The sequence below is a fragment of the Molossus molossus genome, unplaced genomic scaffold (assembly GCF_014108415.1).
Source record: "Molossus molossus isolate mMolMol1 unplaced genomic scaffold, mMolMol1.p scaffold_m16_p_10, whole genome shotgun sequence".
NCBI classification, from domain to species: Eukaryota; Metazoa; Chordata; class Mammalia; order Chiroptera; family Molossidae; genus Molossus; species Molossus molossus.
The window spans coordinates 62993075-63018728 of NW_023425345.1; the positions used below are offsets into that span (position 1 = coordinate 62993075).

Genomic DNA, 25654 nt, shown 5'->3' on the forward strand with positions numbered 1-25654 from the left:
ACGCACAAAACACTCCAACAAGTTGAGTCAGGAAAAAGCTTTTCTGGAGAAAATCCACCCAGGCCTACATCAGAAAGGAACAGGGAACACCCACAGCCAAAGGCCACAGGGAAGTCTATGCAAACAGACGCATATCCCCGCTTAGCTTTTGCTTTGATCTACATGCATCTGAAGCAAAAAAGGAATTTTGAGCCGTGAACCACCATAAGATTAAAGTGGGAGTGTGGTTTTCTTTACTTTTCCTTGAGACTCTGAACCAAATGTTGGAAGGGGTGAGTAAATACGTTAAAATTCCTTCATGTAGAAGCAAGGGTGGGGCATTAGCTTTTGTGTGTGTGTGTGTGTGTGTGTGTGCGCGTGTGTGTGTGTGTGTGTGTGTGTGTGTATTTTTTCTCTCTTTTTCCTTTTCCTGCAGAAGGGCTTTGCCTCCTCATCAGTTCTTTTTGAGGATTCTCAGATTAGAGTATAAACACCCCGTGGGCCCTTCTCTGACCTAGAGCGGCCTGCCCTGCATTTTCTCTCTCCATCCCAGGACCACCCCTCAACCTTCATCCCATGAGCAAGAGGACTCCAGTGAAAAGAAGAAATATATTAAAAATATTCCACCAGCCCGGCTGGTGTGGCTCAGTGGTTGAGCATCAACCCATGCACCAAGAAGTCGCCAGTTCGATTCCCGGTCAGGGTACATGCCCAAGTTGTGGGCCTGATCCCCAGTGGGGGGCATGCAGGAGGCGGCCAATCGATGTTCTCTCTCAATGTTTCTATCTCGCTCTCCCTCTCCCTTCCTCTCTCTCTAAAAAAAAAAAAAATCAATAAAGAAAAAAAATACTCCCCCAGTACCTTGGGGTGCAGGAAAGAGGTGGGCTGTTGAATAAAGATGGCAGGAATTTCTTTAAGCTTTCCTGTTCTAGAGTTTTGCAGAGCATGAGTTAGACCAACAGGATGTTGTCAAATGCCATAGCACACAACCTCTAGGTAAAGAATTTGGAACTAAAATGTTAATAGGTGACACTAGGAAATTAAAAGGGGGACTCGTGTGTACCTGTTTGATGAGCTGTGTTTATTCCCATCACAGATGCGAACTCAGGTTTGTAGTCATATTCAACAATCCTCATCTGGGCTATTCTTCTCAGCTGTTCATTTGAGTCAACCTAATGGGATTAAAGAGCAGATTTCACCCACTTAGATATTTGCTATTCAAGTCAGTGCCCAGAGTGACCCAGAGATATTAGGCATGTGGAAAAGAGGGTTGTCGTTTCCTGTTGCTCAAACTATTTTAAGAGAAAATTATATTTTTCCCTGGAGAGAACCCAAAGTTTCAGCTTTCATGTTAGTGACTTCTATCCACTGATTTCTAAACTGAGCCCATTTTTACGTTTAAGTTTCAGGACAAAAGCTCCCTCATTCACTGCTCCTGTCTTCCTTCCCTTCTCTGAGAGGCGAACCCTCCTCCTGAGTGACGAGGCTGCTCACTTTGGAGAGAAACAATTGCTGAGGGATTGAGAAGTGTCATTTCCAAAGAAACACGTAGTATAAACACCAAACAAATACAGTGTTGAAAATGCAGTGTTTAGTTCAAGTAACAAACTTTGAGGTACGGATATATCTTCTATCATTTGTGGGGGTTTTTTATCCTCACCCAAGGACATTTTTCCATTTATTTTCAGATAGAGTGGGAAGGAGAGAGGGAGGAAGAGACAGAGAGAAACATTGATGTGAGAGAGACACATTGACTGGTTGCCACCCACACACCACCAACTGGGGCCGGGGACAAATCGCAATCGAGGTACATGCCCTTAGTGGGAATCAAACCCGGGACTCTCTGGTCCACGGGCTGACGCTCTAACCACTGAGCCAAACAGGCCAGGGCTCATTAGTATTTTTTTACCACCTTGCTGGAGAAATTTTCTTCTAGTGGCAGATGGCACATCCAGGTTGCCCTCCTGCTGGACCCTCAAGACCCAGACATGGCCCTCGTGGGGATGGCTTCTCCCCGAGACCATCCTGTCAGTGACGGTGTTTCCTGAGCTCACTGCTCTGCAGGCTGTTCAAGGACCCCCCACTGTCACTGCAAATTCCTCAAAAGATTTTCACTGGGTTCCAGCAAAATGATACCAATAAAGACAATAGAATTTTTCCTAAAGCTAAATGCATTCGATTCAAAGCATTTCCCTTTGAGTTTTTTTCTTTTAATGAATTGATGCTATAACACAATTGTTTTATTTTTAAACGAACTTGTTCAACAGGTAAAAAGTTGGCATCCCTATATGGGTTCCCTAAATTTTCTTTTAGAACATAACTGGGTTATGAAACCAGTGGTCTCTTGACAATTAAAATTACACTGCCCGGACATTCATTCATGTGTTGGAGCAACCAAAAATGCTTTGCTGTTGCTCCTACTGTTTTAAGGAAACTCATCATGACCCTCAACTCCTCTCAACCCACTCGGGCAGGTGAGCAGGAAAACACCTCCAGTATCATTGAAGGCTCTTGCCTTCCCCAGTGTGGCTGATTGTGAAAGGTTGTGTCTTGGCACTGAACTGGCTAGATGGACAAGATTTACTGCAGGTACTTGTCGGGGAGTATAATTTTAAGCTCATTGTTGTTTTAATAACTGTTCTTCTTATCAAAAGCTTGGTCCAATGCATTCATTTATTTATTTATTTTTATCCTCACCCAAGAACACTTTTCCATATTTTGTTCAGGTAGAGTGGGAGAGAGAGAGAGAGAGAGAAACATCGACGTAAAAGGGACACATCGAGTGGCTGCCGCCCGCACGACCCAACCAGGACCGGAGACAAACTGCAACCGAGGTACGTGCCCTTAGCGGGAACCGAACCCGGATCTCTCGGGACCGCAGGCCAAGGCTCTAACCGCTGAGCCAAACTGGCCAGGGCTGATTCATTGTTTTATTCAACTAACATTTACCTATCATCTTCCACATACCACTCACAACACTAAGTGCTGGGACTTCAACACTGATTGCTTTTTCACCTGAAACTAATTCAAAATAATAATTCAAAATAATTGAATGTGAACTGTAATTGAAAATAAATTCTTTTAAGTGATTGCCTTTGAAAAGTTTGTGGTCTACACAGGAAGGCAGATCCATCACATATGAATTATATTACAATGCGACATGCAGGCTGATGATGGAATTAGGGATGGAGAACCATGGCCTCTCCAAACTAGAGCTAAGGTGTTCCCATGGGAGCGTGAGGAGGGCTTCCTGGGGAGGGTGAAGCCCAGCCGAGATCTTGGCTTATTTCCGTCCCCAAACGTGTTCTGCTCCTTTCACTTCACGACCTTAGTTCATAGCACTTTCCCTGCCTCAGGAGCAATTCCTTCCCACACCCCTTCTTCCCCAATGTAAACATCCCTTCACCAGAGAAGCAGTTCTTGACCTGTAAGACTAGAAAGGGTCCCTCTGCTTATGTGCTCATGGCACCGGTCCTTGTCCTCCGCCACACTAATCACGTTATCACCAGACAGCTGGCGCGTCACCCTCAAGATCTGTCTTCCCTATCGGCTATACCCCTGGAGGCCACGACATATGGGGCCATGGTTTTCTGTGCACCACCAAATCACCAGTTTCTAGTAAATTCCTCCCAGGTAGTAGGTGCTCAATTAATATTTGTTAAATAAATTAATAACTTTAAGATAGGAGTTAGTTATGGAAAGATGTAGATGGAGGGAGAGGAGCCGGAATGGGCAAGACGAAGGCAGGGATGCTGGGCAGAAAGAACACCGTGAGCCAAGTCCCAAGGCAGCAACCCCCCTGAGTGATGTCTGCACAACAGAGACAGAGTTTGACACCACTAGACTAGAAAGATAAGGTCAAGGCAGGGACGGCCTCGCAGGCCATGCTGGGAAGGAACAGTCACAATCTCATACACCTGTCACTGTGAGCTCCTCCATTCATTTGACAAATATTTAATGAGTAGTTGCTTGGTGCCAGATTCTATTGCAGGCACTGGAGATTCAATGAGTGGTTCTTCTTATCTGGAGTTAGAATTTTAAATTAAAAGTTCTGCTCCTTAGGGAAAGGCCAACGTCGTGTCCGTTTCAGGAAGAGCACAGTGCCTAGCAAAGAGTCTGCTGAACAAGCTCCCAGAACTTGCTGCAGAAGAGAAGGAACGGAAGAATGGAGGGGGTGAGATCGCGGAACAATCCGCTAACAGAATAGAAGACGGTGTCAATCAGGAGGCAGCTGGGACAGGTCTTGTGCTAGCCAGACCCCACCCAGTTGCCCACTCCCTGCACCCATGGGAGTCCCATGCTTGCTTTGCCTACTTTTCACTATCCCCGTGGTTCTTACATGAGCCCCCACTGGAGACCGAAGTTGAGGTAGTGTCAGTTTCTTCACTGCAGATGGAAGGCAGAGAAGAATGTGTCCAGGCTACATAGAGGGAAAATGACCACTGGTGTCTACGCTGGATCCTTGAATGCCTTTTTCCCCAACACATATTGCTATACATAGCAATTAGGTTCTCTAGTACTATTACCATTGGATATCAGACAGATTTTTGCCCAAAGAAAATTTTGAGGGTTGGCTTGGGGATCTAAAGACCTATAACAATGTTTCTCTAAGAAAATGCTCTTCTGATTTCTGCCTTGTAGACTTTCCAAAGCTAAATATAAACCACCTGCGCTGCCTGTTCCCTAGGTGTGCTCTCGACCTAGAGAAAACCCCTGAGGCGAGGGCTGTGCCTTGTTGGAATCCTTCTCCAGGACCCGTACACAGACAGCACTTGACGCCACACCTTGCTCACCATGTGTGTTGAGCAAGAAGCTAGAAACCGAATTACAGTGTCTGATTTGATCTTGCCCATAGCAGTTTTGGAAAGTTTTGACCGTGAATGCAAATGGTCATCACTGTCATGCTGCCTCATGCCCAAGGTTTCTATATCATTAACTCAAGAACTGCACCACAGAGAAGACATTCCGGTCCGTGGGAGTCCAGTTAGTTCAGGGAAAGAGATCTCATTATGCGTCATCTGGCTCTGGCCCACAGCCAGGACCACAAGCATCAGACGTGGCTCACCCAGAGCTCAGGAACTCCTGCGTTTGGCTTGTGGCCCTGAGGGGAGACAGCATGTTTGACTTTCTCCAGCTCTTCACACTTTTGTCTTTAACTAGCTCACTGCTGGTGCAGTTGGGAGAAAGAAAGAAAAAATTGAACATTACATCTTAATTGATTTTTTTCCTGGCTTTTATTCTTGGGTCTTCTGCTGTCTGTTGGCAGCCTTCACTGCAGAATCTGACAGACGCATTCAACTTTCAACTTCCTCTTTTTTTTTTTTTGCATCGACATTGATGTTCTTCATGCCCCTTTGGTTTGCAGCATACCCCTTCCACCCTGATTCTGTTCCGTTTCCATGGTAAGCGCTGCATTTCCTTCTTCAATCTGTAGTCACGTCAGTAAGCACAATGCTGCTGTCTGGGTAAGTTAAGCTGCTTCTCTTAGGCTGACCTCGTTTTCTCGGGGCTTCAGCTTCACAGGTTTCAATCGTATCTGCTCCACCTGCTCTGTGCTGTGGATATGTTTGCAGGGGAGCACAGGGACCTCCTCCACCAGGACTCTCTGTGCAGAGTGCTCCTGTGCTTAATATCTGCCAAGCAACCTACGTTGTCTTGAGGGAGGAGATGCCGAGCCAGGGCCGGGCAGCTGCCTATATTAATTTTCCTTGTCACAGTGTTTGGGAGCATATTTGGCCACTGTGGTTTGCAGTAGCTCATCTAGTTACTGCACAACCTTAAAGAAGGAAGGATGTAGCCCTGCACATGTGGCTAGATCAACCAAGGATCCCTTCCAGCACGTTTGGAAAAACTAAGGGAGAGGCAAAGAAGATGAAGTCCACACACCATCGTCAGCCCCTCATCAACACTGCCATCCTCTCTCTTGTCTGTAATAAAGGGCCAATAGGACAGACAAGATTTCCTGAAACATGTTTTGTAAATGTAGACAGACCTATGAAGAACAGATATATTAATATGAAATAATTTAATAAATGAATGACATAATTTGCATCTTTTACAAGCAATAATAATATCTATTTGCTTGCTTAGCTTTGTACAGCTACACAGTTACTTCACATAGTTAGGAAAAGCCCATGGGTGAAATGAATGTAAGCATTTCCTGTTCACAGAAGAATAAACAGAAGCACAGAGCGTCTCTGGGCCCAATTTCCCTGGCCCGTGGCTGTCGGAATCAGGGCTGACTCTCTGTCCTTCCTGCTGCCATGAGGAATTCCACATTTGGAGCGGGACGGAGTGACATTTCACTTTGTGGAGAAGGCTTCCCACAAGGGATTTGAGAAGCTCTAGGGAAGTTTGCTATCTTAAGACAATCTGTTTTCTCCAAACCAAGGAGCGCCATTTGAAGACGGTAGGTAAATAAATTCTGGTGATAGCCTGGCGGCAGCGGGGCCATGGAGGGCTTTCCCCACTTGCCATCTTCCACCTCCATCTGGATGAGACCGGGTGGGGACTCGTGCAGCCATTCTCAAGGGTAAACTTGGCTCGGTGTGATCTGAAACACAGCCAGTTTTCTCTCCCTAAAAGTCAAGGGCAGAGTATCTAGGGCTGGGATCTGAAAATGTATGTGAGAACTTTCCAGCCCTAAGAGTTCCCATCCGGCGGGGAGGTCACGGCTCTTCTAACACAAACTGCAGCGTCACAATCAGCACGAAGTCTACAGTTACAGCCGGTCTCTGGCATCCTCTCCAAAGGAGGACATTCCTCGGCTGGTTTAGAAAAACCAGGGCAGATTTGCACTGGGAAAGGAATGCAGTCTGGAAGAGTGGCCAATGATTTACAGATTAAGTCTCCTATTAACTAAAAAAGAATACGGACAGGAGGCTTCAAAACACCGTTCTGCCAGAGCCTCCGGATGCTTCCAGGAGAAGCGGCGGGGCGGGGTGGGAGGTGGTCGGAGCAGGGCGTGGGAGACAAGGGAATGGTGCAGAGCGGGAACCAGGAGTGACCTGCCTCTTAATCCGAATCCCTAGGTCCTCATAGCCACTGTGACTTTCCCAAATGATTCAGTACTTATCTCAACGGGTGAAAAAATATAAAGGACTCAGTGGGGTCAGGCAGAGAGGCTGAGCGGTTTGTCCAGGGTCACGTTGCTGGGTGGAGGAGCAGCCTCCTGACTTCTAGGCCTGACTTCTGATTTCCACGGAGGGACACAGTCGACCCCGCTCCTTGGGCGATGGGGTTGACCGAGTGAGAGCTGAGCAGAAGCTTCCCTGACTGCTCCTCAGAGAAAGAGGCTGAGTGGGCAGACAGTGGCCGGCAGGGCTGCTGCCCAGACCCGGGAGGAAGCAGCTGGCGAGGCCCAGAAGGATGGGCAGGAACTGGGCTGAGAGTGCTCAGAAGGTGAACAGGGAGATGGGCATTCGGACAAGGGAAGAGAAAGGCTATCTGCAGCCAGTGCGTGGAAGTTAGGACAGTGGCCTGCGGAAAATAACGCAGAGGCCTGCTGCTCGTGCAGCCAGTGCGAGGCTGCCATCGCCCACTGCTCTGCCAGGCGAGTCCGTTCTCTTGGGGAGGAACTCTCTGCAAGTCCCGCAGGCATGCCTGACAGCTCCCACACTCAGCGCCGCTGAGCAGTCTCACGCCACAGGCGGCGTACAGAGATGCCCCGTGCGGCGTGTCAGAGGCCAGAGCACCCAGCGCTGCTGACTCAGGTCAGAGGAGGTGTCCACGGCCGGCCCCCTGCTCACCTCCTGGATATTCTGCTTTGCCCGGCTGTCAGAGGGATGCATAACTGTCCCCATCACCTTCATGTTGCCACAGACAACCAGGGCTTCGTCAGGCGCATCTGTGTTTATTCCCACTCGACCATGACAGACAACAGATTCTGGAACTTGTCCCCGCTGCCATAATGCATCACTGTCATTTTCAAATTGCCCAGGGTTAGAGGCCTGGAAAAAATACATAAATACATTACAGTTAAAGTCACCGTAGCAGGAACAGATGATCGCTTTATTCCTTGTAGCCAAGGAAAACAATGTATTTCACCTGAGACTCATATGTTGGATGGGACATTCTGACATATCCATACAGTCGTGACCCCAGGAGAGCCAGGGGGCTAACTGCTCTGCACCCCGCCCCCCCAGCAGGAGCTCACTGGGCCATGGTTTGGAATATCCAGTCTGTGGTGCATGTATCTGGTATGGACGATGTATCAATTGTACTGGGAGAAAGATGAAGAAGAAAACTCACAATCACTGTCTTCTTGGGGATAATAATAATAATAATCTTAAAACCAGAACATTACATCAGAAAACACTATACATTTATTAAAGCTCAGATAAAAAATAGCTTGCATTTAGCCCTTTTATCATTTTAAAACACTTTCATATTTATGATTTCATACATAATTGACTAGCAAATGACAATACAAATATATTTAATATACCTCAACTGTTCCTAAACATAGATGATACTGAAGGAAGGATACTAACAGCTACATTTTTGTGTGTGCAAATCCATACCCCAATTATATGAGATATGCATGATTATCCTCACTTTATTGATACTGAGACTCTGAAAGAATAAAAAAATTGCCCATCCAAGGCCACAAAGCTAGTAAGTTCTGGAACTGGAATGATACTTTCTTTGATTAGTAAATAATTATTTTAATTTGGCCTCCTTGTGCTATTGCCTAGAAGTAACCCTGATCGAATGCGGTCTTCAAAGAAAATCCAACTGAAACTTTAGAGTAGACCAAGTTCTGAATATTTTCCTCTTAAATAAAATTCTTTATTGAAGAATTTTCCACTGTACTGACTTCCTTCATCCCTAGTTTTCTGTAGCCACTGTTACTGCATTTCCAAACATCTCTAAGTAGGGATCTCTGACTCCATCAAAATCTTCACAACAAGATTAATCTGTTTAAAAAATTATGACCTATCCTTCTAAATCTGAGTCGGTGTGTTTGAGGGAGGTTGTCAGAAATGCAGACAAAACAGTAGGGACCCTGATTATCTAAAAAGTCAGCACAAATGCAGTCTACAGTTTTTGCTTTTCTGGTGGTGCATACAAGACACTGCAAGCTCAGCACCTGAGTATGCGCAGGTTATCTCTGAAGAACACTCAAGAAACCAATAACAACGGTTTCCACAGGATGGGGACTGGGAGACATGGACACTGGGGTGGAAGGGAGAGTCACTGTTTACTATATGCTTTCAATATGATTTGAATGTTATGCATGTGTTACCAACTTAAAAATAGTAATTAAGCCACAAGGCGTGGTTCTTAGTTTGGGTTCAGTTAAAGAACTGCCAGGAGTCTTCAACTTCCTGTGTCGTTCCCACCTGTCCGAACCCTGCACTGCTTGGAAGACCCCACCACTGACACGTGATAGACAACAGCAGTGAAAGGATATAAAGTAACAACGTGGAACATTATTTTGTGTGAATTCACTGGAACAAAGAGCTTTTCTGCAAAATCCCTAGAGCCCCCCTGACTGTGAATGGCAAATTGGCTTTGACTCAAATCCTTTTATAGCAAGCAATCGACTGAATCCAAAGGTATGCCATATAAAATGTTGATGTATTTTGCTCTACTCTGAACACAATGAGCCAGCCACTTCAAGGAAACAAAATAGAACAGTAATGGGTTTCTTTTTCTTAATGAGCTTTGGGATAATTATTGTCATGTTGGTAACTGTTTCTGGCACGGCAGATATAAGTAGATTTAATTCTTTGGAACTATTACAATAGTCTCACTTGGTTTTCATGGAATGAAAACTCAAATCCCTAAAATATGTTCAGATTATTTTGGGACAGGCCAGAGACTTACATGTTCTAAATATATAGCCCTAAGGACGGGTCCTCATCCCTAAAGGAAATGTTATTATAAAATATGTAAACTTGTTTTCCTTCTCTTGTACCCAGAATCTTAATGTGTCAAAGCAAACTGTAATGGAATCACAGAAAAATGTTCAAAATTATGAAGTTGTGTTCACATGTGACCCAATAGTAGATGATTGATATCAAATACCAAACTAAAATAAAGTTTCTAATATATGGTCATTATTTTTCCCACAGCCTCATATATTTAGGGAAAACCTGAACATTTTATTCTATGTTCAGACACAGATGGGCTGTGTGACCTTGGGGTGGTCACTTAACCTCTCTGCTCTAGTTTTCTCCTCTGAAGAATTAAAGATAATGTCTTCTTTACCTAGCTCACAGGTTGTGGAAATTTATTGAAATTGTGTCTACATAAACACTGCAAAAGAAGAAGAGTCTTAGATTTATCCTCAACATACCCTGGTGTGCATAGCAACCATTGTCCAATGTAGAATTAATTTATCTGCTGTCCTCAGCCACACGCCTGCAGAGTTGCTTAATTTTGGGGAGGGAGGGATATTCTCTGCACAAAGAATATAATGTAAATAGTGCCCTCTGCAGGTGCTTGGAATGGGAAACAGCAATTAATGGTGATTTGAGGCTTGCTCTAAGTTTGGAATGGAAAGCTGAAATTTCTCTGCTTTACCCTTGTTTGGGCTTCTAAAGCAATACCTAAAGAGCATAATAGGAGAGCTTGAGCTGAGGAAGGCAATGCACAAGAAATCAATTTTTGTACTTTTTGAAAGGGCTATGGCAAATGGATCTCGAAATGCTCTCTACTCGTACTACTCAATGTGGTCTGAAGGCCAGCAGGGTAGCCTCCCCTGGAAGCTTGTGAGAAATGCATATTATTGGGCATCTCCAACCCACTGAATCAAAAACTGTGGGGCGGGCCACATCTTTGAGAGACAGACATAAGCAGTCATCCCTCTAGCTTGCTGCACAGCAGTGAACCAGGTTTAATGATGTGTTTTAGAAGAAATGCGGAATGGAAGGAAAGCCTAGTCATGAACAAGGACAGGTTGAAGGAACTCCGCTAGGGAATGCTCCCAAAACGTGCATCTGGGAAATAAATCTGTTCTTTGGAGCAAACTTTAATTTCCATTAAATTGGTCAATTTACACTATGGGGCCATAATATATTTCTAAAACTGTTTTGATTGACAACCCAGAACAAATGCTGAGTCCTGCTCACCATTCTCTCTCCAAGGAAAACTCTGAGACACTTGGTCTCCTGAACCCTCTTGGAGGCCTGACTCGTCCATTCCAGCCTTGGTACGATCACCCTTCCATGAATCTCTGCTGTTGAGGGGAATGCTTTTAGGCCTCCAAATGAATCTGAATTTGCTAAAGGCAATCACAGTTCTCCTTGTACTGTGTTCAGATCTTGTAACATCTTTAATTGTCCACTTTTCTTCATTCTGGAGCTCAAACTAACAGAGCAAGACCATGGCCTAAAAGAGCACATCTGATTTTTTTTTTTGTAGAATGTAGGCTGGTCTGCCCTCTGCCCCACTGGTGGTCCATATACCTACATGAAGCCTTCTAGAATCTCAGTGGCAGGAAATGTGTTCTGGGGACACTTCAAAAGTCACTGAATCAAACAATATCGCCATTTCTGAAATTGTTTTTTCTTGGTTGGCATAAACATTACACAAATAGATTCAAAAGTCTGCATCCATTCTCACTTCTGCATTCTGGGGTTAGAATGAAAAAATATCAATAAGATATTTCTAGTTTGGGAGGGGGCAGATTTTGTGTTTTTACCATTCTTCTTCTTCTCATTTTGTTAGGGTAACCCTTATGTTACCCAGCTCATTTGTAGAATAGGGCATTTTCTCTAAACAAAAATTATGGCCCGGCCGGTGTGGCTCAGTGGTTGAGCATCGACCCATGTCCTGAGAGGTTGCCGATTCGATTCCTGGTCAGGGCACATGCCCAGGTTGTGGGCCCGATCTCCAGTGGGGTGCATGCAGGAGGTGGCCAACCTCTCAACAATGTTTCTCTCTCTCTCCCTCTCCCTTCTCTCTCTAAAGTCAAAAAAGAAAACTAGAACAAAAACAAAAATTATGGCTAGAAGTAAGCAATCAATCTGGAGTGCAATAATTTTTTTCCTTCTATTTTTTCCCGTTTTTTTTCTTTAGTGCATTTTTTCAAAACAAAAATTCAGTGAATGACATAACATCCAACCTATACTGAATATATATTTAATGTCTTTAGTATTCATACTGAATATGAATTGCAGAAAAATTTTCAACTTTTCAAAGTCATCCTATGAGTTAAATTACCATATTGCTTTGGATGTGAGGAGGCGCGGGTGAGCAGAGTTGGGTGACAGCATGTTAGAGGGCTGCGTCCCGATGGCTGCTGTGTGGACTTAGCAGCAGCCAGGAGACAGCCCTATAGTCGCTGCCAGCAGGAAATGGAGGAACCTCAACACCAGGTGAATTATTCAAGTCTGCAGGTGACTAGCAGACTGCCCGACTCAAGCATGAGCAGCACTTGCATGATATCTAATCTCTGCTACCTCTCCATTTATTCCTTCCTGTGAGAAATCAGGAACAATAAACAACCTAGGTTTCCAGACTTGATTTCAAATCAGATTTGTTATTGCAGCAAAGCAATCCCAGATTACATCAGGTGGGCTGTGGACAACCACCTTGAACGCTGCTGGGGGAGGGACGGGAACCTCTGTCCTTGGCTCAGGAGCAGGGGAGAGCAGGGTCTCACCTCCCTTTCCTGGGAGGAGCCTCACTGGCCTCCAGTCCCATCAGGCCCTATGAAATGCACCCTGGGGTGTGCACGCTGGTGGGTGTACCAGCCTCACCCTGGGGCATCTGAACACACAGGGTTTCACCTCATTTCCATCATTACTTCATCTCCATTAAAACTTTGAGATGCAGTTTAAGGATTTCCACTAATAGGTTGCTTATTATTTTTAATTGACTAAGAATTACACAGAGGGCCGTTTGTTTCAGAGTACCTCAAGGCGAGCAAGGAAAGACTCACTTCCCTAAATGGGAGGATCTTGTCCCCAGACCTAAGGTTAAGAGCTGCCTACCTTGGCATGTCCATAGCGAACGCTTTTCCACTTGCAATTCTCACATCTTCCCTGTGTCACCTCAAAGAGCCATGACCACCACCCTCCCGGGGCTGCCAGGCCCGTGGTTACCTGCCCCCTCCTGGCCCTGGCATTCTCAGTGGCGGCCAGCCTGGCCTCACACAACTGCAGTTGCTGACAGCTTTATGTTCTCATGGCCCCTAAGACTCTGTCCACAGCTATGACTTATCAGTCACTCAGCAAAATGTGCTGAGTCATGACTATGCTGGGCAGGGGCCCAGATGCCTTCTTGCTCCTTTCCCTGCCCTGTGGGCTTTGGGGTCAGAGAGAACTGGATTGTAACCCGGCTCCATCACTTATAAGCTATATGGTCACAGATACATTTCTTACCCTCTTGGGCCTCCCTTCCTCTGGGTACAAAGAACATAATACAGACGTCAAACAATATAAAATGATGTCATGTATAGATAATTCAGCCTGTGCCTAGAACATAGTGTAAAAACCAGGGTTTCTCAACCGCAGCGTTATTGACCTTTCAGGAGGCTAATCCTTTGTTATGGGGTTGCCCTGTGCATTGTAAGGGGGTGAGCAGCATCTGAACTTTTACACATACATGCCAGCACCCCCACATATGACAACCAAAATATGTTTGCAGACATTGCCAAATGACCCTTGGGGGACAGAAGTTTTCCTGGTTGAGAACCACTGGATAAAAACTAAAATAATAGAATCTGCTGGTATTATCTTTAAGAAAAGCGTGTGGGATGCAGAAAAGTCAAAGAATTGAGCTTACCCTTACAATGATCCTTTCAGAGATGTGGGCAGACAACAGATAGAACTGGTCTTGGTTAGCAGCATACAGTCCAACCACCAACATGAAGTACCTAATTCAGAAACAGCAGACCAATGCCAACACATCAGGCAATAGAGACATAATTTGTGCAATCAAATACCACCCCACAGTTAATCAACAGTGAATTTGCCTAGATTGGTTTATGCATTTAAAGAGTGCATATTTGCCCTGGCCATTGTGGTGCAGTGGTTAGAGCATCAGCCCATGAACCGAAGGATCATAGGTTCAATTCTCAGTCAAGAGCATGTACCTGGGTTGCAGGTTTGATCCCCAGCCAGTTGAGGCGTGTGCAGGAGGCAACCAATCAATGTCTCTCTCTCTCCTTCTCTCTCCCACACCCTCCCTCTCTTTCATTCTCTGTAAAAAAAAAAAAAAAAAATTATCCTCAGGTGAGGATTAACAACAAAAAAATAGATACAAAAAGGGTGGTAGAGTGAATGGAAGCTACAGAGACCATCTCCCAGGACCAAACTGGAATTACAACTAAAATAAAGACAAATCTTCGGGAAAAAGCAACAGAAAAGCATCTTGCGAGAACCATATAACCAGGGACACTGAATAGATCCTGGTAGGATTGTGGAGGTACGAGAGGGGGGCTGGGAGCCCACAGACAGCAGCGGTCTTAGCTGTGAGCAGTGCCCTTGGGGTTAAATTCCTAAGCCCGCTCCAGAGTGTAGAGGGCCAGGACAGATGCTAAAATAACCACAGCCACTCACCTTGGGCTCCAGCAGAGGGAGGGCGGGCTGGACTGGAACTGTGTGGGGACACTCGGGATTTGGAGGGTGCCTAGAACTTTTGCTGAGTTGTACCCATGCAGGACAATGGCCATCTTACTCCTTCCCAGGGCTCTGGGGAGAGATGGCGGCTCCTCCCTCAGAGATTCAACCCCACCCAGGTGGGCCATTGAAATGCAAATTGAGCCCTGGCCGGTTTGGCTCAGCGGTTAGAGCGTCGGCCTGCGGTCCCGAGAGACCCGGGTTCGGTTCCCGCTAAGGGCATGTACCTCGGTTGCAGTTTGTCCCCGGCTCTGGTCAGTCGTGCGGGTGGCAGCCACTCGATGTGTCCCTTCACGTCGATGTTTCTCTCTCTCTCTGTTCCTCTCTCCCCCTCCTACTCTACCTGAACAAAAAATGGAAAAATGTCCTCGGGTGAGGATAAAAAAAAAATTAAAAAAAAAAAAGAAAAGAAATGCAAATTGAGGCTCGTTAACAACCAGCATCTGCCCCACCCTTGGGAAATCCTCTTTTTTAAAAAAAAAAAAAATGATTTGATGGTATTTATTTATTTATTCATTTTTGGTACGTGCCCCTAGTGGGAACCAAACCTGGGACTCTCTGGTCCGCAGGCCAATGCTCCAACTGCTGAGCAAAACAAGCCAGGGCAGGGGAAAGCCTCTTACACTGAACACCAGAGGGAGTTTTTCATTCAACTAAGAACCCAAGGCTCTTCAAGTAACCATGACTAATAGCCTCCAGGCAAAAAGCTAGAGGATAACCAAACCATTCCTGGGCTTGCAAATCTACCCCGAAAAGCAAGACTTGACAGTGGTGTTTAATGTGGGTCCTCCCACGCTCATGCAAATCCAGTAGAGGGAGCCACAAACAGCAGAACACCAACACCCACAAAAAAAATTTGGCAGGCTCCAAAACCCACTGAGATAGCCAAAATAGTGAAACAAAGAAACGAATCCCAAATGAAAAGACAAGAGACCTCTACCAAAGATGAGATAAATAAAATGCAGTTAAGCAAGTTATCAGAGGTAGAATTCAGAGCTATGATCTTGAGGAAGCTTAACAACATGAATAAGGACATAAGCACCATGAATAAAGACATAGAACCATTGAAAATCAAATAATTGGAAATGAAAAACCACCAAGAAGAAATGAAGAATGACATAGCAGAAATAAAATTAAAAAAAACACATTGGAAGGACTAAACAGCAGACTAGAGGAAGCTGAGGACCAGATCAGTGAATTAGAAGAAAGGGTAGAAAAAAACAACCAATCAGAAAACCAAAAGGAAAAAACAATTTAAAAACAGGAAGACAGCTTAAGAGAACTGTGGGACAACTGAAAACATAATAATATTCACATCATAGGAGTCCCCAAAGAAGAAGAAAATGAGCAAGGGTTAGAGAATATATTTGAAGAAATAGTGACAGAAAACTTTCCTAACTTGGTGAAGGAAGAAGGCATTCAAGTTCAAGAAGCACAGAGAGCCCCAAGTGAGAAGAACCCAAACAGGCCCACACCAAGACACATAGTAATTAAAATGCCAAAAATTAAAGACAAAGAATCCTAAAGGCAGCAAGAGATAAGCAACAGGTTACCTACAAAGGAACTCCCATAAGGCTATCATCTGACTTCTCACAAGAAACACTACAGGCCAGAAGGGAATGGCATGAGGTAATCAAGGTCATGAAAAACAAGGATCTGAATCCAAAACTACTCTATCCAGCAAGGCTATCATTCAAAATAGAAGGTCAAATAAAGAGCTTCCCAGACAAAAAAAAAACAGGCTAAGGGAATACATTAGCACCAAATCAGCACTGCAAGAAATGTTAAAAGAACTGCTATGACCCTGGCCATTTTGGCTCAGCAGTTAGAGCATCGGCCTGCAGTCCAGAGAGACCTGGGTTCGGTTCCCACTAAGGGCACGTACCTCGGTTGCAGTTTGTCCCCGGCCCTGTTTGAGTCGTGCAGGAGGCAGCCACTCAATGTGTCCCTTTCACGTCGATGTTTCTCTCTCTCTCTCTCTCTCTTCCTCTCTCTCCCTCCCACTCTATCTGAACAAAAAATGGAAAAATGTCCTCGGGTGAGGATAAAAAAAATGCCCATATTACCCAAAGCAATTTATAGATTCAATGCAATCCCCATCAAAATACCAACAACAGCCCTGGCCAGTTTGGCTCAGCAGTTAGAGCATCAGCCTGTGGTCCTGAGAGACCTGGGTTTGGTTCCCGCTAAGGGCACATACCTCGGTTGCAGTTTGTTCCTGGCCCTGGTTGGTTGTGCGGGTTGCAGCCATTCAATGTGTCCCTTTCACTTCAATGTTTCTCTCTCTCTCTCTGTTCCTCTCTCTCCCTCCCCCTCTACCTGAACAAAAAATGGAAAAATGTCCTTGGGTGAGGATAAAAAAAAAAAAAAAAATACCAACAACATATTTCACAGAACTAGAACAAATACTTCAAAAGTTCACATGGAACCAAAAAACACCCCAAATAGCAACAGCAATCTTGAAAAAAAAGGACGAAGTAGGTAGGATTACAATACCAGATTTCAGGTTATACTACAAAGCGACTGTCATCAAAACAGCCTGGTACTGGCACAAGAACGGGCAGATAAATCAATGGAATGGAACAGAAAACCCAGAAATGGACCCAAGACAATATGCTCAATTAATATTTGACAAAGTGGGCAAGAGCATACAGTGGAGTAAAGACAACCTCTTTAACAATTAGTGTTTGGAAAATAGGACAGCTACATGCAAAAAAATGAAACTAGACCATCAACTTACACCATACACAAGAATAAACTCAAAATGGATAAAAGACTTAAATGTGACTCATGAATCATAAAAATCCTGGAAGAAAATGTAGGCAACAACATTTCAGACATCATACACAGCAGAATTTTCACTGATACATAACTAAGGCAACAGAAACAAAGGAGAAAATGAACACATGGGACTACATCAAACTAAAAAGCTTCTGCACAGCAAAAGAAACAACCATCAAAATGGAAAGGCAACCCACACTATCGGAGAGCATAATTGCCAATGATACATCAGATAAGGGGTTAATTTCCAAAATATATAGAGTGCTCATATGACTCAACAAAAGGAAGACAAAGAGCCCAATTAAAAAATGGGCAGAGGAACTAAATAGACATCTCTCCAAACAGGACATATAAATGGCTAAGAGACATATGAAGAAATGCTCAATGTCACTAATCATCAGAGAGATGCAAATTAAAACAACAATGAGGTATCACCTCACACCTGTCAGAATGGCTGCCATCAACAAATCATCAAACTACAAGTGTTGGTAAGGGTGTGGAGAAAAGGGGACTCTAGTACACTGCTGGTGGGAATGCAGACTGGTGCAGCCCCTATGGAAAACACTATGGTGTTACCTCAAAAAATTAAAAATTGAGTTGCCATTTGACCCAGTGATCCCACTTCTAGGAATATACCCTAAGAAGCCTGAAACACCAATCAGAAAGAATATATGCACCCCCATGTTCATAGCAGCACTATTTACAATAGCTAAGATCTGGAAACAGCCCAAGTGTCCATCAGTAGACGAATGGATAAAAAAGCAGTGGTACATATACACAATGGAGTACTATGCAGCTGTAAGAAAGAAAGATCTACTATCCTTTGAGACTACATGGAGGGACCTGGGGAGTATTATCCTAAGTGAAAAAGCCAAGCAGATAAAGACAAATATCACATGATCTCACTTATTTGTGAAATATAATGAACATAACAGTCTGAGGAACAGGGTAGACCCAGAGACATGGAAGTAGGGTACAGACTGACAACCTTCAGAAGAGTGGGGCGGGAGATAAACCACAGAACTTATATACATGTACACATAGCCAATGGACATGGACAACAAAGCTGGGGATGGGGTGGGGGTTGGGATGTGGAGGAGGGTGTCAATGGGGAAAAAAAGAAATATCTGTAACAAAAATAAATTAATTTAAAAAATAAATAAATAAAGATTGTGTCCGGGGAGCATTGACCCATGTATGAAGAGGTTGTCAATTCAATTCCCGGTCACAGCACATAGGCCTGATCCTCAGTGGGGGCATGCAGGAGGCAGCCACTCAATGTTCTCTCTCATTGATGTTTCTATGTCTCTCTCCCTCTCCCTTCCTCTCTCTATAGAAAAATAAATAAATACATACATACATACATACATAAAGATTGCATATTTAAAGATTTTACTTCTCTGCTCTAAATTGCCCCTCCTGTGAAATGAGGGATCGTTTGATTCACTTGCTATTGCTCTGGGTCCACCCTTTGCCCAGTTCGAGGGATCTGTGAGCTGTGTAGCCTTCACTGGGACATCCCGCTGGAGGCCTGGGCTCAGCCCGTCTGTGCTGGCTGGGCACAGGCTGCAATCCTAGGCCCTCAGCACAGACATGTGACATGTGCTCATAGACATGAGCGCAACAGGGAGTCACCATAGAGGCCCCTTTGTCCAGTTGTCCAAGCCACACATCCTAGGCCTCAATGGAGGGTGACTCAGCAGGGTTTGCTTAGCCACCCTGCTGCTTCCCACCCTAAGCTGCTCCTGGCCGTGTCTCTGTACCTTCCACACCCTCCAGTCATGACTTTAGTCAAAGACCTGGACCCTGCCCTCCAGTTGCCCCCAATGGCGATTTTCATCAGTTATTTTGATTGCTTCTTCATATGTACCACTGATGAGACATTTTTAAGATCAGAGAAGCTTTTGCTTTAATAACTGCATGAAAGACAAAAACAAACAAACAAAACTACCAACTTCCTCTGTACCACTGTACAAATTCTCCAATCCCTAGAGAATCAGTGTCTAAAGTAAATCAGTAATAGTAATCATTGTTGTTATTATTATTGGCAACATCTACTCAGCACTCAATGTGTCATGAATTGGGCTAAGTAGTTTTTCTACATTATTTCATTTAGATCCCAAAAAACCCTATTGAAATAGAATATAGCTATTGTCCCCATTTTACAGAAAATGGGAAAATGAATCTGAGAGGTTAAGTGACATGCTCAAGGTCACCTGGCTAGTAAACGGTAGTATGTATCATACATTCAAACTCAATTTTGTCCAACTCTAAAACCTGTATTTTAAAACCAGTGACTCTCAAACTTGGGCATGCATCAGAGTCCCCTGGAAGGTTTGTTAAAATTGTTGGGCTCACTCCCAGAGTTTCTTGGTGAGGCCTGAGAACTGTCATTTCTAATAAGTGTTCAGATTATACTATCTCTGATAGTCCTGGGACCACACTATGAGAACCACAGGTCTAAATTATTAGTGCAAATTCATTTTCTATTTTTAATTTTTAAAAAAGCTATGTAGCAACACTGCAGGACTCAGGACATCCTATTAGTGACCAGCACACAGGTCTGAGAAATGCGGTGAGTCCTCAGCCCCTGGGGCAGCAATGAGACATAAAGGTACAGTCACTCCAGAGAGTCCTGGGGGGAGCCAAGGCCAGCAGGTACTGGGCCGGGTGGGAGAGTAGGCACTGTGGGAGTGGGGATGGAGGAAGAGAGATGTCTAAGGGTAGGTGAGATGTGTTCATAAACTGAGTCAGTGAAGGGAGGGAAATGGCTGAGGGAGGCCTGGGTTGCAGGCCAGTAGGGCCCAGAGGGGCAGAGGGGCCTCTGGAGGGCTCTGCCTGGTCACATAACCATGGTCCACCCCGGGATGGTCACAGTGACGCCGGTACCTCTGCTCAGGGTTTGGCTTTCCCTTCTTTCTCATGTTATTTGCTGTGGTTTCACTGAAGTGTAGACGGCCCAGCGTTACTTTGGTGACTTGGTTGGCCAGCAGGTCGACTCTAAAACAAACAGCAGAAATACCAAGAGACTGTAAAAGAACAGTCTTGAGCATGCGGAACCCACTCAGAGCCTCACGTCCAGTCCCCAGTTCCCGTCACGCTGCAAAGGACGGTCTATTCCAGTTGCTGATTTTTATTCAAACCCACAGCGCGGCCAGGAATGGGTGCGGGGAAGTCCGGAGTAACCGGAAGGAAGTGCTCATTCCGCGGGAGCTCGGGCCCAGCGGCCGGCCCGCAGGGCTGGGCCTCCCGCACCACCGCGGCTTCTTTCACCCTCACGGGAGGAGGAAAGACAGCTTTCATCCGTGCCTCTGCTTCTATGCACGCACTTCCTAACTGAAGCAGTTTTTCCTTTACATCTCCTTCGTGTGTGCGCCTGTCCTGGCTGAGGGAGGCCGCTGGCTCCCGAGGAAGACCAGCAGCCTTCCCACGCCCGGGAGAACAGGTGCGCCAGGCAAGGTTCCAGCTGGTCTGAGCACGAGGCTCGGGCTGAGCTTCTGCCCCTCGGCCCCAGCCAAGGACCATCTGCTTCACACCCAAAGGGATCGCCTCAGGGTCAACCCAGTGAGATGTCTCAACTGTATCCCAGCCGAATCGGTTGAAAAGCAAATCCCACTCCAAAGGGATTCTACAGGGGACTCTCTCTTTGGGCCACCATATTGCTTTGGATAATTCCAGTAGGCTTTCTGGTTTGGAACCCATTAGGCAATCTAGCAACATAGCTTCAAAATAAATAGATAGATGATAGATAGATAGATAGATAGATAGATAGATAGATAGATAATGAGTTATAAGCACAGGATGGATCCAGAGCCTTGAAACTAATTCTATGAGCATTACATCTATTTAATGAAAAATTAAATAGATCTAACCATAATCCATCCAAGGAACCAAGTTTGTTAGCAAGGTCGTCAGTAGTAAATAATTATAAAAATAATAATGACTGCCCTGGCCAGTTTGGCTCAGCGGTTAGAGCGTCGGCCTGCGGTCCGGAGAGACCCGGGTTCGGTTCCCGCTAAGGGCACGTACTTCGGTTGCAGTTTGTCCCCGGCCCTGGTTGGTCGTGCGGGTGGCAGCCACTCGATGTGTTCCTTCACGTCGATGTTTCTCTCTCTCTCTCCCTTCCTCTCTCTCCCTCCCACTCTATCTGTACAAAAAATGGAAAAATATCCTTGGGTGAGGATAAAAAAAATAAATAAATAAATAAATAAAAATAATAATGACTTAAAAATGGAGTTTTTTAATAAGGGATTTTTTTGCAATTATGTCAATGCATTTTACCTACTTTATTCTTATTGATAGCATGTGTTCATAACATTCACATATTATTATTTAGTTTTTACAGTAAGATTCATTATAAATAAGCAAAATAAATTGGGCAATTGGACTTCTTCCCAAAACATTCACAGAGGAATTCAGAAAAAAAAATTCTTACTTAACAGGATTGAAAATCTTTTTGCTTCTATCTGCTTGGGACTGTTCGATAGCAATTATTTGATTGGTGGCTTCCATCTGTGTAGAACAACATAAAGTAAATTAATTATTTAATAAATTAACTTACTAGTAAAAATGTTCATTAGTAAATAATGTTCAAGTACTCTACAAGTTTTCCAAGGAGTTAGGTTAGGGCAGGAGGGGCAGGTCCCTGGAAAAACATAAGGCAATGGCTCTGACCCTAAAGCAGTGTGCGTGGGCGGAAAAAGAAACATGTACCTGTGAACTACACAGAGAAAACACAAGACCATGGAGTATTTCAGGTAAGCAGTAAGTACAGATTGGACTAGTAGGAACATCAGTTCCAAAATACAGGAACAACTCAGCTCAAAGGATGCATGCATTCATTCATTTGTTCTGTAAATTCTTATTGGGCACCTGCTATGCATGGCATTGCTCAAAGCATTAGAGATGAGACATTGACCAAATTCACAGAAATCCTTGCCCTTGCAGAACTTACATTCTAGTAAGAAAAAACAATGATTATAAAAACAAATCAAATAGCCTTGCCCTGGCCGGTTTGGCTCAGTGGTTAGAGTGTCAGCCCGTGGACCAGAGAGTCCCAGGTTCAGTTCCCACTAAGGGCATGTACCTCGGTTGCAGATTGTCCCTGGCCCTGGTTGGGGTCATGTGGGTGGCAGCCACTCAGTGTGTCTCTCTCACATCGATGTTTCTCTCTTTGTCTTCCTCCCTCTCTTCCACTCTGTTTGAAGATAAATGCAAATATGTCCTCAAGTGAGGATAAAAAAAAATTTTTTTAATAAATAAATAAAAAATAAAAACAAATCAAATAGCCCTAGCCAGGCTGAGCTGGTTAGAGTGTCATCCCGATACACCAAGGATGTGGGTCCAATCCCTGGTCAGGGCACATACAAGACTCAACCAACAAATGCATAAATAAGTGAAACAACAAATCTCTCTCTGTCTCTCTTCCCCAACTCCCTCTTTGTCTAAAATCAATAAATTAACAAATAGCCCTGGCAAGTGTTGCCCAATGGTTAGAGTCTTGGCCCAAGTACCAAAGGGTCATGGGTTCAATTTCTGGTCAAAGCCACATACCTGGGTTACAGGTTCGATCCTTGGCCCTGGTCAGGTCATGTTCAGGAGGCAATCAATCAATGTGTCTTTGTCACATCGATGTCTCTCTATCCCCCCCCCCACTCCCTCCCTTCCACTCTCTCTAAAAATCAATGAAAAAAAATATGCTTCGATGAGGATTAACCAAACAATTAATTATTTAATTAAAAATATAAATAAAATATAGGAAATGACATTTATTCAGTACTTGCTACAAACTCTTATTGTTGTTAGTGAATAGTGGCAATGGTGTGGTGAGGTATGCCCTATCATCTAGGGCTTGTGGGTATTCTCACGATAACAATTTTTCTGAAAAGCCATTGGGCAACCTACATCAAGAGTTTTAATAATGTCCGTATTTTTGATGTGTAAATTTCTCTGCTGGAATTTACCCTAATGCAAAAGTGAGTATATGTAAATGTTTACTGCTTTTATTAACAAGAATAAAAAATGGGAAATAAAACTTACAATAATATAGGAATTCATTTGGTATGTCTGTCTATACAATAAAAATCTATATCATATTTATAAACAGTAGTTGAGAGAGTTTTTAATATTATATAGTGCTATTTATAATATATTAACAATATGAAATTAATTTTCATAACATGAAAAATTAAGCTACCAAATGGTGAATCCCAAATATGAATGAATGTTTTTCTCTTCTTCATATTTTTCTATTATGTTTCAAAATTTTCACAATAGAATTATTACTTCTAAAATCAGAAAAGTATGGGGTTTGGTTTTGTTGTTGTTTGTTTGTATTTGCTTTTATTTTGTTCTGTTTTATTTGGCTTGGTTTGGTTTGAGCTCAGTTTGGAGGAAGAGCAGCTAGTGTGTTCAGCAGTCTAGCTCCATTTTGGAAGGCTGAGCCCAGATTCGTGATCAGAATAAAGTGTGGACAAAAGCTACTCCTTCCCTAAGGCACTGGATCTGAGGTAATAATTTAATAGATACTTATCAACCAATCAGCAGTCATCCTACCTGCATTCTAAACCCACCCCTATCATTTATTATCTTGGATGAATTGTGTAACATAGTGGACCTCAGTCTCCCCTCTCTGTTAAGCTGGAAAAGAGGGGGCATTGACTAAATTAGTGATTCCTTGGCTTTTCAAAGTCAGAGACCTCTGAGAATTTGGTGAAAACTTTGAATCTATTTCATCTGAAATGAGCCTTTAAAAGTACAAAATAATTAAGAGTGCATTTAGTAAAAGAAGTGCAAGATTTGTACATTGAAAACCGCAAAACTGCAATTTAAAGTGGTAGTGTGCCAGTTTCTGAGTCCAGGTTTGAGAAATTGGCAGCTCCTGCTCCCTATACCCTGGGATATTTATTCTTCCAACCCATCCGCCATGCTGTGAGGAAGCACAAGCTATCCTATGGAGACACTGCACGGAGAAGAGCCATGGCCTCCCAGCTACCGCCCGCCCCTTTGAGCTCTTAGCTGATGGACAGCACACACTTGGCTGATGACTCCTGAACAGAGATGAGCTACCAGAGCAAAGCCCTAATCAGGTTTCAGATTTGCGACTCAAATACATGATCGTTAGTATTCTAAGTTGCTGAGTTTGGGGGTAGTTTGTTATGCAGTAACAGACAACTGGTTCACTTAATAAGTGTTGGCTCCATTAAATGGAACTAAATAAAAGACTTACCTTAACCCCAAAAGCTTTCAAGTAAAACATTTCGATTGGCTTTAAGCCCATTTGGGTTTTGACAAATGTTGGACTTCCCCAGACTTGGATATGGATGGTTATCTGAAAATGGTTCTTCTTTTGGCAAACAAAAGCTTCATCGACTGGTGAAAAGTTAAATCCCTTGTCTGTGACCACTTGATAGCCTATATTGGGTCTATGAAAAGAGAAACCAAGAAACCAGTTTTACAAATATTTTCTACACACTTTCTTTCATTAACCATATTATTTGTATAAATATTTCAAGACAATATATTGCAGAAAGTTTCTTTTGCTATATTTCATCAATCAGTTTTGTGAATTTTTACTGAGAAAATGAAAATGATATTTCCAAACACAGCTGGCTCTCACAGTTTTTAATCTTCTCACAAGCAAGGAGCGCGATTCTTGCCAAATGGAAGCGTTGTCTCCTGAGCCTGCCTTTTCCCTTTGTGCTGACTAGACCTCTAATGTGACCCCACCACACACGAGGAAGACGGGCTAGAAGTTGTGAAGTCACCACATTACTCAGACTTGTGAAATATCTGGGCTAGAATTGATCTCTTTCCTCCTTTAAAAAAAGAAGACTCTGGCCCTGGCCAGTTTGGTTCGGCGGTTAGAGTGTCGGCCTGCGGTCCGGAGAGACCCGGGTTCGGTTCCCGCTGGGGGCGCGTACCTCGGTTGCAGTTTGTCCCCGGCCCTGGTCGGTTGTGCGGGTGGCAGCCACTCAATGTGTTCCTTTCACGTCGATGTTCCTCTCTCTCTCTCTGTTCCTCTCTCTCCCTCCCACTCTACCTGAACAAAAAATGGAAAAATGTCCTCTGGTGAGGATAAAAAAAAAAAAAAAAGAAGACGACTCTAAATTTTATCAGCAGTACCTTACTCGGTCACTCAGATGAATGAATATTCAGCCTACTGGTGATCCTATGAGTAAAGTAGAAAGGTCAGAAATACCGGGAATAGCTTTCCACCAGACTAGCCAGAGCCCGCCATACTACTGATTAAAAACTTGTTTTCTCTAGAGTGCGGTCCATTTCCTTTTATCCACCCAATCTGGTCACAGCACTGAAAACCT

At 44.1% G+C, this 25654-nt stretch overlaps 1 protein-coding gene across 1 annotated transcript in view; it reads right to left on the reverse strand.

The window, feature by feature from the left end:
* The window catches only part of MYRFL (myelin regulatory factor like), a 112808-nt gene that overhangs the window by 38310 nt on the left and 48844 nt on the right, over nucleotides 1–25654 (reverse strand). Inside the window, exons 7-12 of the mRNA XM_036251526.1 lie at nucleotides 24562–24757; nucleotides 21769–21845; nucleotides 20223–20333; nucleotides 13717–13807; nucleotides 7728–7928; nucleotides 1043–1151 (exon numbers count right to left, since the gene is read on the reverse strand). Of these exons, the coding sequence (XP_036107419.1) occupies nucleotides 1043–1151; nucleotides 7728–7928; nucleotides 13717–13807; nucleotides 20223–20333; nucleotides 21769–21845; nucleotides 24562–24757 (785 nt within the window). The remainder of the gene's footprint in view (nucleotides 1–1042; nucleotides 1152–7727; nucleotides 7929–13716; nucleotides 13808–20222; nucleotides 20334–21768; nucleotides 21846–24561; nucleotides 24758–25654) is intronic.